General features: G+C 40.6%; 1 protein-coding gene across 4 annotated transcripts in view; it reads left to right on the forward strand.

Annotated features, from left to right (window-relative positions):
- myom1 (myomesin 1) overlaps window positions 1-11,742 on the forward strand; it is a 94,776-nt gene that overhangs the window by 18,801 nt on the left and 64,233 nt on the right. For all 4 annotated transcript variants that reach the window (XM_033019592.1, XM_033019594.1, XM_033019596.1 and 1 more), the window contains exons 5-10: window positions 2,518-2,610; window positions 6,325-6,413; window positions 6,517-6,576; window positions 7,472-7,636; window positions 8,898-9,059; window positions 10,115-10,256. In XM_033019592.1, coding sequence (XP_032875483.1) covers window positions 2,518-2,610; window positions 6,325-6,413; window positions 6,517-6,576; window positions 7,472-7,636; window positions 8,898-9,059; window positions 10,115-10,256 — 711 coding nt within the window. The remainder of the gene's footprint in view (window positions 1-2,517; window positions 2,611-6,324; window positions 6,414-6,516; window positions 6,577-7,471; window positions 7,637-8,897; window positions 9,060-10,114; window positions 10,257-11,742) is intronic.

Raw genomic sequence — 11,742 nt, forward strand, 5'->3', positions numbered from 1 at the left:
CCACAGACGCCAGTAGAGACCAATTCACTGGATGAATTTAAAAGAGAGTTAGATAGAGCTCTAGTTGCTAGCAGAATCAAGGGATATGGGGAGAAGGCAGGCACGTGTTACTGATTGTGGATGATCAGCCATGATCACAATGAATGGCGGTGCTGGCTCAAAGGTACAAATGGCTTCCTCCTGCACCTATTTTCTATGTTTATGTCTATGAATGTAAATATCTACTCCCTGTCTCCAAGGAACAGTCAGCTTGTCAAAGTCAATTCCCAACAACATTTAAAAACAAAAGAATAGGTTTTATTTCTGTAATATTTTTTTTACCACCTCAGGACATCACAAAGTTCCTAGAAGTCAACAAAGTATTTCTGAAGAAGAAACAAGGAACTGCAGATGCATTAGTCTGAAGAAGGATCCCGACCCAAAATGTCACTCATCCTTTCTCTCCAGAGGTACTGCCTGACCTGCTGAGTTACTCCTGCACTTTGTGTCTGTCTTTGCTAGATACCAGCATCTGCAGTTCCTTTCCACACAACTGCAGATTTCTGATTTACAAGGAAAGACACAAAATGCTGGAGTGACTCCAGTGGCGGACTGGGTCTAAAAATATTGGTTGCCAGGAGACCAAGGGGGCCCACTTCATCAGGGGCCCACTTGATATAGGGGGCCCACTTCACAGGGGCCCACTTGCCATCGGGCAAGCTGACACCCTGGCCAGTCCGCCACTGAGTGACTCAATGGGTCAAGCAGCATCCTTGGAGAACATGGATAGGCGATGTTTCGGGTCGGGACACTTCTTCAAACTGTGGGGGGAAGGAAACTAGAAGAGCTTCTGAACTACTTTTTTCAGAAGTACTTCTGAAGAGTAGTTGCTGTTGTAATATAGCCAATGCGAATACAGCCAGTTCCCATAAATACGAGTGTGATAATCACCAGATAATCTGTTCTAGCAATGTTGACTGAGTGATAAATATTGGCCAGCACATTGGAGAAAAATGAGCTTTGCATGTTTAAAGCAATTTCAAGGCATCTTTTATTTCAACCTGAGGGAGCAAACAGGATCTTGGGTTAAACAACTCAACTGAAAGATAGCATCTGTAGTAGTGCAGTCCCTCTGTGCAGAACTGTGCTGAAGTCTAGCTTTTAATGGTCTTGCCTGTGGAGTAGGACGTGAACCTTCCATCTTCTGATTCAGAGACAGAAATGCCATTTGCTGAGCATATATTCAACATGCGGGCAATAATAATAAAAAGATGGGTCTCCATATCATACTATAGTATCATGGTGAAGAATATCTTTATTTGATCTATTTTTATGGAATTCAGTTGAGTATCATGACTTATTATACATATGAACATATGAATTAGAAGCAGGAATAGACCACTCAGCCCTACTCAACCATTCAATAGACAATAGACAATGGGTACAGGAGTAGGGCATTCGGCCCTTCGAGCCAGCACCGCCATTCAATGTGATCATGGCTAATCATCCGCAATTAGTACCCCATTCTTGCCTTCTCCCCATATCCCTTGACTCCGCTATCTTTAAGAGCTCTGTCTAGCTCTCTCTTGAAAGCATCCAGAGAACCCGCCACCACCGCCCTCTGAGGCAGAGAATTCCACACTCACAACTCTCTGCGTGAAAAAGTTTTTAAGATCATGGGTGATCTAATTCTAACCTCAAATTTGCATTCACATCTACTTGATTCACATCATTCTTCTGAACTCTAAAGGACACAAGACTAACCGAATCAATCTTTCCTCGTATGACAACTAGCTCATTCCAGATATTAGACCTTTACTGAAATACTTCAAATTCACCACCACACTTCCATAAATTGGGGGAAAAAACACACAAAGTCCTGGAGAAACTTAGCGGGTCAGGCAACATCTCTGGAGAATATGGGTCGGCGACGTTTCGGGTTGGGACCTTTATTCCAACTTATTGCAGGGAGGGGTTGAGGGTGAAGAATGCTGGAAAAGTGGAGGATGGACAAAACATGGTAGGTATTAGGTAAACACAGATGGGGGGGGGGGGGGGGGGGGGGTTGGTAGACAGAGAGTTGGATAAAGGTCAGAGATAGAAAAAACTGTGCTGTGGTGACACCAGTTTCCTGTGTAATTAAAGCATAATTTCCTTACATTTGTATTCAATTCCCCTCATGATAAATGATGATATTCTGATAGCTTTCCTGGTTACTCACCATACCTGTTAGGTATATTTTTATACTTGTTAAAAAACTCAAAATAATTGATCAAATATAATTTTCCTTTAAATAAACCCTGTTGACTTTGCCAGATTACCCTGATTTTTCCTTGGTACTCTTCAAAAATGTCATTAATAATAATTTTTTATAGTTGATGTTGAACTAACTGAACCATGGATTCCTGTTTTCCGATTATAGATTACAGTTTAAGCTTTTCTTGCATATTCTATGTTTGTGACAGAAAATGTTCATTGCTAAGTAGCAGAAAAACCTATGTTTAAATATTTAACGTCATTTTTACGTTTACTGTTCAGGTATAAAAACAATGTGCCCATCAATATCTACACTGACCCTGGGAAATACGTCATTGACAGTAAATACGGCCTTCATTCGTTGGAAATTAACAAGTGAGAGATGTTTTCTTCCTTGCGATCATTTTATTTGAGTTAGAATATGAAATAATATAGTTCTTTCAGTGAATAGGGAACACAGCTATAATGTAACTGAGGTGCTAATGGAAATTGGAGATTATTCTACTGCTGATCATTTGGCTGTGAGATCTAAAAGGCCTGTCCCACTTGCTGATTTTTTTTGACGACTGCGGCATCATTGACTGACGTATCAAGTCACCGGTGACGCGGCGTGATGACGTATGATGCGCAGTGTTCTTTCAAGTGTCACAACCACTTTTTTATTGCCGCTGTATTTTGAAATGTTCAAAATCTTTTGGCAACACTGATATGATGCCGGCAAAATTGGCAAGTGGGACAGGCCCTTAATGTTTTCAGATGTAGAACATTCTTTTGTTACCAATTTACTCATGTTATGTGTTTTACTGGGTGCTATTAAGCGAGGTAGCTCTTCATTCTACTTCGGACAGCTAGCTCTCCGTTTTACTTCTGTCAATTGCACATATCAAAGAATAGTTTACAAGTATCTGCTGAGGCAATGCTTCAAGTCACAGCTGCCACGAGATATTTGCCACACAACATTGACTTAAAATAGTGCAGACATGTAAGTGGGCATCCGGTCCAGATTTAGCGGGGCAATCACAAGTGGATCTCCTCCACCAACACAAGCTAGGAATTGCACATTAACAGGGAAAGGGCAACAAAGGAAGATAGTTACAACCAGGTGAATTATGTGTGGAATTATATACACTGTAAAAAAAAGAATGAAAAGAAAAATTGTATTAAACTCTCAGAGAGAAAGCGAACAGATGGATAAAATGAAAAATGAATCACATTTTAAGTCTCTTTGAAAAATTCAAAATAAATGAATGAGTCCTGATTTATAAAAAATATTTTTCAGTGTACTTGAAGATGATTGCCAGTAATTATTAATCATAATAATATTTAAAATGTTTATTCCTCTACTTATTATCCCTATAAATCTGCAGCATGGTTAACTTGTATAAACCATGCATATATTGAATAAGGTCCAGGTCCGGACAGGATATTCCCTAGGACATTGAGAGAAGTTAGTGTAGAAATAGCAGGGGCAATGACAGAAATATTTCAAATGTCAGGCGTGAATAGTGCCGGAGGATTGGCGTACTGCGCAGGTTGTTCCATTGTTTAAAAAGGTGTCTAAGAGTAAACCTAGCAATTATAGACCTGTTAGTTTGACGTCAGTGGTGGGGAAATTAATGGAAAGGATACTTAGAGATAATATATATAAGCATCTGGATAAACAGGGTCTGATTAGGAACAGTCAACATGGATTTGTGCCTGGAAGGTCATGTTTGACTAATCTTCTTGAATTTTTTGAAGAGGTTACTCGGGAAATTGATGAGGGTAAAGCAGTGGATGTTGTATATATGGACTTCAGTAAGGCCTTTGACAAGGTTCCTCACGGAAGGTTGGTTAAGAAGGTTCAATTGTTGGGTATTAATGGTGGAGTAGCAAGATGGATTCAACAGTGGCTGAATGGGAGATGCCAGAGAGTAATGGTGGATGGTTGTTTGTCAGGTTGGAGGCCAGTGACTAGTGGGGTGCCACAGGGATCTGTGTTGGGTCCACTGTTGTTTGTCATGTACATCAATGATCTGGATGATGGTGTGGTAAATTGGATTAGTAAGTATGCAGATGATACTAAAATAGGTGGGGTTGTGGATAATGAAGTAGATTTTCAAAGTCTACAGAGAGATTTATGCCAGTTGGAAAAGTGGGCTGAAAGATGGCAGATGGAGTTTAATGCTGATAAGTGTGAGGTGCTACATCTTGGCAGGACAAATCAAAATAGGACGTACATGGTAAATGGTAGGGAATTGAAGAATGCAGGTGAACAGAGGGATCTGGGAATAACTGTGCACAGTTCCCTGAAAGTGGAATCTCATGTAGATAGGGTGGTAAAGAAAGCTTTTGGTGTGCTGGCCTTTATAAATCAGAGCATTGAGTATGGAAGTTGGGATGTAATGTTAAAATTGTACAAGGCATTGGTGAGGCCAATTCTGGAGTATGGTGTACAATTTTGGTCGCCTAATTATAGAAAGGATGTCAACAAAATAGAGAGAGTACAGAGGAGATTTACTAGAATGTTGCCTGGGTTTCAGCAACTAAGTTACAGAGAAAGGTTGAACAAGTTAGGGCTTTATTCTTTGGAGCGCAGAAGGTTCAGGGGGGACTTGATAGAGGTCTTTAAAATGATGAGAGGGGTAGACAGAGTTGACGTGGATAAGCTTTTCCCACTGAGAGTAGGGAAGATTCAAACAAGGGGACATGACTTGAGAATTAAGGGACAGAAGTTTAGGGGTAACATGAGGGGGAACTTCTTTACTCAGAGAGTGGTGGCTGTGTGGAATGAGCTTCCAGTGAAGGTGGTGGAGGCAGGTTCGTTTTTATCATTTAAAAATAAATTGGATAGTTATATGGACGGGAAAGGAATGGAGGGTTATGGTCTGAGCGCAGGTATATGGGACTAGGGGAGAATACGTGTTCGGCATGGACTAGAAGGGTCGAGATGGCCTGTTTCCATGCTGTAATTGTTATATGATTATATGGTTATATATCATGATATTTCTATAAACCATGATACTGAGTACATATTAGCAATGATGCTGACCGACAAATTATATTTTTACTACGCTGGCAACATTGCAGCAGCAGCAGCATTGAAAGCATCTTTCAAATATTCATTTTTAATTATTCATACATCCCTTACCATGAATGATGGCTTTGCTCCACTGCCCTCACCATTAATTTATCTGCAAAATCTCTCCACTGTGAAACTGCTAAGTTTTTAACGAAATTATGAATGATGCAAAGGTTAAGGTTGGATTTCAGAAACTACTGTTTGGGGGCCTATAGATAACTCCAATTAGTATCTTCTTACCTTTACGATTCCTCAATTCTATCCACCCCGACTACATCGTCAGTCCCTATGTCACACCTCATAAGGGACTGAATTTCATCCCTCACCAACAGAGCTACCCCACCTCCTCTGCCCACCTGCCTGTCCTTTCTATAGGATGTATAGCCCTGAATATTTAGTTTCCAGTCCCGAGTCTCCTGCAGCAATGTCTCTGTAATCCCGACAATGTCATATCTACCAATCTCTAACTGAGCCTCAAGCTCATCCACTCTACTTCTTATACTTTGTGCATTCATAAATAATACTTTTAATCCATTACTCACCTCTCCTTTCACATTGATTCCTATTTCACTTGGCCATACTCTCCTATCCCTTCGTGAGCTTTCTGTCCCGTTAATTATGGTTTTTTAACTTTCCCCATACTCTCTATCCCTTTAACTCCATCCTTGTATTTCCAATTTGTCATCCCACGGCATTACTTACCTGATCTTGATACTGAAGGCCATTTTTACTCAGACCATTTCTACATTTAACTCCCTACAGAGCAACACTTAAACACCAACCACAGACAGTGCATTTACTTTACCAACTGATGCACAAGGTGAGCATCCCATTTCAATTCCATGGTAGATAAAACTGATGAAAGACTAAGCGGTGACAGCCCCAATACTGAGTCAGTGTCTTTGAGAGAAGAAAAACCAAAATATCAGAAGTTGCTAAAGCTAATTGTTTAGGTAACTTTAGCCAATACTCTTATCTATTTTTGTTTTCTCTCTGTGTCTAATTCTTTCCATCTGGTTCCATTACAGTTGTAACTTTGATGACACTGCCCAATATCATGCTTCAGCAATGAACGTTAAGGGAGAACTTTCAGCTTTTGCATCAATTGTGGTGAAGAGTACGTGCATTAAATTAATTTTTAACAATACTTATTTTGGGACTTGCAATATTTTAGTGAGATAACACCAATGGACACACTTCTGTTTTCCATTGTTTTTCAGGATTCAAGGCCGAGCTTGATGATTTCTCATTCCATCTTGGAAGATTTGCACTTCCTTCCTGTAGGTACCATTTTATCACTATAGTCAGCTTTAATATCGACACCCGCTGTTAGAAAACAATCTTTACTCCATTAATTGATTGCAGAATAACATTATGCACAATAGAACCTCCTTATCAATTAAACAATTAAACTGTGGACAGTTCCTAATTAATTCTGATTTAATGACACAAGTCTTTATCTTATTTGATAAATTAACCAGAATAAACACGAGTCAGAGGCTGTAGAATCACAAATAGAGGTTTTATTTTGAGAACTTTGCATACTGTAATAAAACAACAACTCAGTTTACAATAAATCTGAAAAGACCATTAGGTTGGTTTGATAAATACAAGAATTAATAACAAAGAATCAGTGATGATAAAGCACATGCTTTTTATCGATTAAACAATTAAAGTGTGTTAATTCATTTAAACTCTTAATTAAATTAAAAATAATTAAACTGTGTTAGTTCATAACTAATTCTGATTTAATGACACAAGGGTGCAGGTCTGTAGGTTAATTGGCTCCAGTAAAATTGTAAGTGTGTTGGATAATGTTAGTGTACGGGGTGATCGCTGGTCGGCACGGACTTGGTCGGCTGGTCGGCACGGACTTGGTCGGCTGAAGGGCCTGTTTCCACACTGTATCTCTAAAGTCTAAAGTAAAGTATAGTCTAAAGTATATACACAAAAGTGAAATATATATTTCCCACTGAACAGATCTGGAACCCCCTGTTACCAATTGGCAAACCTTCCCCCGGAGAAGGGGGAGAGGGAATATTTACTCTTCACAGCACATCATAATTTCCACAGACTTCTTACGAGATCTGCTTTCAAGAATCTAGTCGCAAGAGTTAGTATGGAACTATGATAGTGCATAAAAGGTACTTAAAAAATATATATTTTTCTTAATAGATGACTTCTTCCCTGGGGATTCTCACGTGAAGTTTGATGTGCACATTGTTGAAAAGTTCAGCGTGTCCTTTGGTAAAGAAGGAGATACGATGAGTTTGGGCTGCACCGTCATTGTTCACCCCAATCTAAAGCGGTTTCAACCAGAGATCCAGTGGTGGCGTGATGGTAAGTGTCGTTTCTGTGTTGTAAATCTCATTACGATATCATATTCACCAAGAAGTTAAAGAACAATCTGCTGAAAACAGAAATATTACATAATTATCTATCCTCCTTTCCAAATAGTGCTCATTCTTCCTAGTATATCGTTCAGTATATCGCTCAAACCTCATCCTTTCCCCATTCAATCCTGGTTTCCTGACAAATATGCAAAATGTGAAACTTTATCTGCACATTTGGGCAATAACAAGCTGTGTGGTTCCTCATTCCTAAACCCAGAGCTGTCCTCTTCAGATGGCAAAATGTTAACTGGACGCCAACCCCAGTAAGAGAGATTTGGCTGATTAGGGTCGCCTTGTGTTGAGACTCAAAAGCTCTGTGATCTACAACATAGCCAATATGTGGGCCAATGCCAATCGGAGCGCACAATGCAGAAGCAAAGAACTGCAGATGCTGGTTTACAACAAAGATCGACGCAAAGTGCTGGACCAACTAAGCGGGTCTGAGTCTGAAGACGAGAGTCTGGAGAAGGGTCCTGACCCGAAACATCACCCATCTTTTTTCTCCAGAGAAGCTGCCTGACCCGCTGAGTTACTCCAGCACTCAGTGTCTTTCTTGAACGCATGATACTGCTTTTGGAAGTGCATGTTAAATAGACATTTAGATGAAATAATGAAAGGCATAGTGGATGTGGAGAGAGTGTTTTCAGTAGTGGGAGAGTCTAGGACAAGTGGTCATAGCCTCAGAATAAAAGGACGTACCTCTAGAATGGAGATGAGGAAGAATTTCTTTAGCCAGAGGATGGTGAATAAGTGAAATTCGTTGCCACAGACGGCTGTGGAGAATGAAATAAAGCAGAGACCGATGTCATGATTAGTAAGGAGGTGAAAGGTTACCGGGCGAAGGCAGAATAATGAGATTAAGAGGGAAAAATAGGTCAGCAATAGATTGATTAGCAGAGCAGACTCGATGAGCTGGATGGCCTAATTCTGCTCCTATGTCTTCTGAATTTATAATGTGCATTTTGAATGTCCCATATGATAATTGGGAGAGTCAGCATCCCTCCTGGCAATTCCCCTACACTTGTTCCTGTGAACAGCAATATGTATCTGGGATATTATTATGTTAATTTTTGCTTAATATTTCAGGCATAAATTAGCATTAGCAGAGATAAGTATAGATAAGAGACTGCTGGAATTGTGGCCTAATTGCCTTGATCTCTGTTCCTCTTCCATGCTGATATTTTGCACCTTTTCTATTTCCTTACCAGGCGTTCAGTTACATCCTTCCAAATGGGCTCAGATGCATTTTAGTGGTGAATGCGCCACACTTACCCTCACTCACCTAAACAAAGAGGATGAAGGACTCTACACAATGCGTGTGTTGACAAAATCTGGCTATGAACTTCACAGTGCTTATGTGTTTGTCAGAGGTATGCGTGCAAATAAACTTGTTGACTCATTGTTCAGCATGATCTTAAGTAATACCTGTCCATGGGGCATTGCCAAAGTCGGACTTTGAGAAGCTATTCCCATTCACCATTCACTTATCTTTAGACTTTAGAGATACAGCGGCCACCATGTCCACGCTGACCAGTGATCCCCGCACTATCCTACACCACACTGTATCCCTAAACTAAACTAAACACAAATACTGAATTACCCACAATATTGTGAGATAGGATTGCACCCATTTTTTAGTCCATTTCTGGTTCACCTTGAGATGTGCCTTCCTGTTGAAGGCATATGGCTGTATTTGGTGACCTTCTTGTGTGATGGAGAACCATGCCATAATAACTGGACATACTGAACATACTTAAAGTATCTGCTAAACCCACTGTTGCATGGGATTGCCTACACAGATTGGAACCCAGCCTCTCTGTAAATGGGTCAGCCACTCTAAGACAAATAGCATGGACACTTCCAGATAAACAGATCACCTGGTCCTTCTGTCATACCAAGTCACTGTTTAGTTTAGAGATACAGCGCGGAAACAGGCAATTACAATTATACCAAGCCGTTTAACCTGCAAACCTGTATGTCATTGGAGTGTGGGAGGAAACCAAAGATCCCAGCAAAAATCCATGCATGTCATGGGGAGAACATACAAACTCCGTATAGACAGCACCTAGATCGAACCCGGATTTCTAGCGCTGTAAAGCAGTAGCTCTATGCTGATGTTACCCGCACTGACATGGCAACAAGAAACAAACACTGCTGGAGGAACGCAGCAGGTCAGGCCGCATCTGGGGAGGGAAATGGACCGTCGCCCTTCAATTGGACTGTGAATCCATCTCGGTGGAATGTGTTAATTGTTGGTGTCTTCTGTTGAAACTTATTGAGTTGCTTTGCCTTTCAGTTGGCATTGACCAGGTGATTATTACATTGTTGCCGCCCACCACAGGAACTAGAGAAGATATTGTAGTAAGTTGGGAAGTGGCTGGTTGATATGATGAATGTAATCAGAATGCTTGTGTCTCATTTACAGATAGTGAAGCAGAGGTGGCTGGTGCCCCAACTGCCCCCTTAGACGTATTTTGCTTAGATGCCAATAAGGATTATGTAATTGTCAGCTGGAAACAGCCAGCAGTTGATGGCGGAAGTCCCATCCTCGGATACTTTGTTGACAGGTGAGCAAACCTAATTTATTTTTCATTTAAATTGGGTTGTACTGTAAGGTGAAATAAAAACAGAAACTGTTGGAGTTACTCAACAATGTCAGCGAGGAGAATTACATTTTTAGTTTCGAATCAATGACGTTTTAAGTTTAAAGCCCATTAATCTGAAATGGAAATTCTGTTTCCTTCTCCATGTCTGCTGTTTGATCTGTTGAGTATTTTCGACGTTGTCTGTTATTATCTCAGATTTTCAGCATCTGCGGTACAGGTTCACCACCGATTTTCTGGCACCCTTGGTTCCAGAGCCTTTTGCCGGACCAACATGGATCACGGCCTCTGAGAAGCGTTGAATGGTAGTAGAATGGTATGCTTAAGCCACTGAGCAGCCAAGATACCAGCCTGCAAAGTCAGCCACGGAAGTCGGCTATGGAAACGGATCTGCCGGGAAAAAATTCGACCCGTTGATTGGCCGCAGAATTCCCGTTGAGGTCGAGATCGACCACCTCACCCAGCTTAGGTGCCACATTTTCAGGGGGACTTTTGTCGTGGTTTACAAGACTGAAAGTTAGGATAAGATGACACAGACACGGAGAATTCTTCAAGAAGACGAAAAGCCTTTAATTTGCACAAATCTGGGCCTGGAACATTCAGAGATAGCACAGCTTGGCCACTCTCCAAATGTTCTCTGATCCATAATTTCAGGCAGCGTTTTATTACAGTTTCAGTTCTTATCTTTGGCTGCTTAGCATGCATATTTTTACTAACTTTAACCTCTCACTGTCCTTGCCCTTTATCTCCAATCTCTGAGCTACCTTGATGTTCTAAGCTAAAGCAAAATAAACTAAGCAATAACATGTTTTTGGGCCGACTTCTGATCACATAAAAATAGCTGACATCTGCGAGCTTTACTAAATGTTTTAAACATATTGGTAAAATTAAGAAGTAACGTGTTTCTTCTATATACATTCTATATAACTTCTATACCTTCAGGGGGAATTTCAAGTACACTCTCGTAATTTTGTCCGGATTAAAAGAGATGCCGGACCACCAGTTGCTGGAAATTCGGTGGTGGGCCTGTACTTTGTGTTGTTTTTAAAATAGATATTAAAAAGTATTACATTAGGACAGATCTCCCACTGTCTGGAGATTGACTGCTTTCTTCCAGCATGGTTGAGGATTCAGCCTTCAGCTCGGAAGCCAACTCCCTGTTTATTGGTGAGGCCCAAGGCAGATTGTGGCCCTCTAAACTCGCAGGGGTTGGTTGTGCTGACATGTGGCTTTGGCAGCTAATGAGACCCTGGCCCAGTTTCACCAACTCTTTATGTTTTCACTGACATGAATCTTTTTGAATGTCACTAGCTGAAAAGGCTTTGTTAATATGTAATATTTTAATTAGAAAATGCTAGTCGATCTCTTAAGACATTGTACATTGAATGTTGGAGATTACGATCAGTCTGTTTTCACTGACAGTTGTTGTCTCTCTCTCTCTCTCTCTCTC

Source organism: Amblyraja radiata, chromosome 4 (genome assembly GCF_010909765.2).
Source record: "Amblyraja radiata isolate CabotCenter1 chromosome 4, sAmbRad1.1.pri, whole genome shotgun sequence".
NCBI lineage: Eukaryota > Metazoa > Chordata > Chondrichthyes > Rajiformes > Rajidae > Amblyraja > Amblyraja radiata.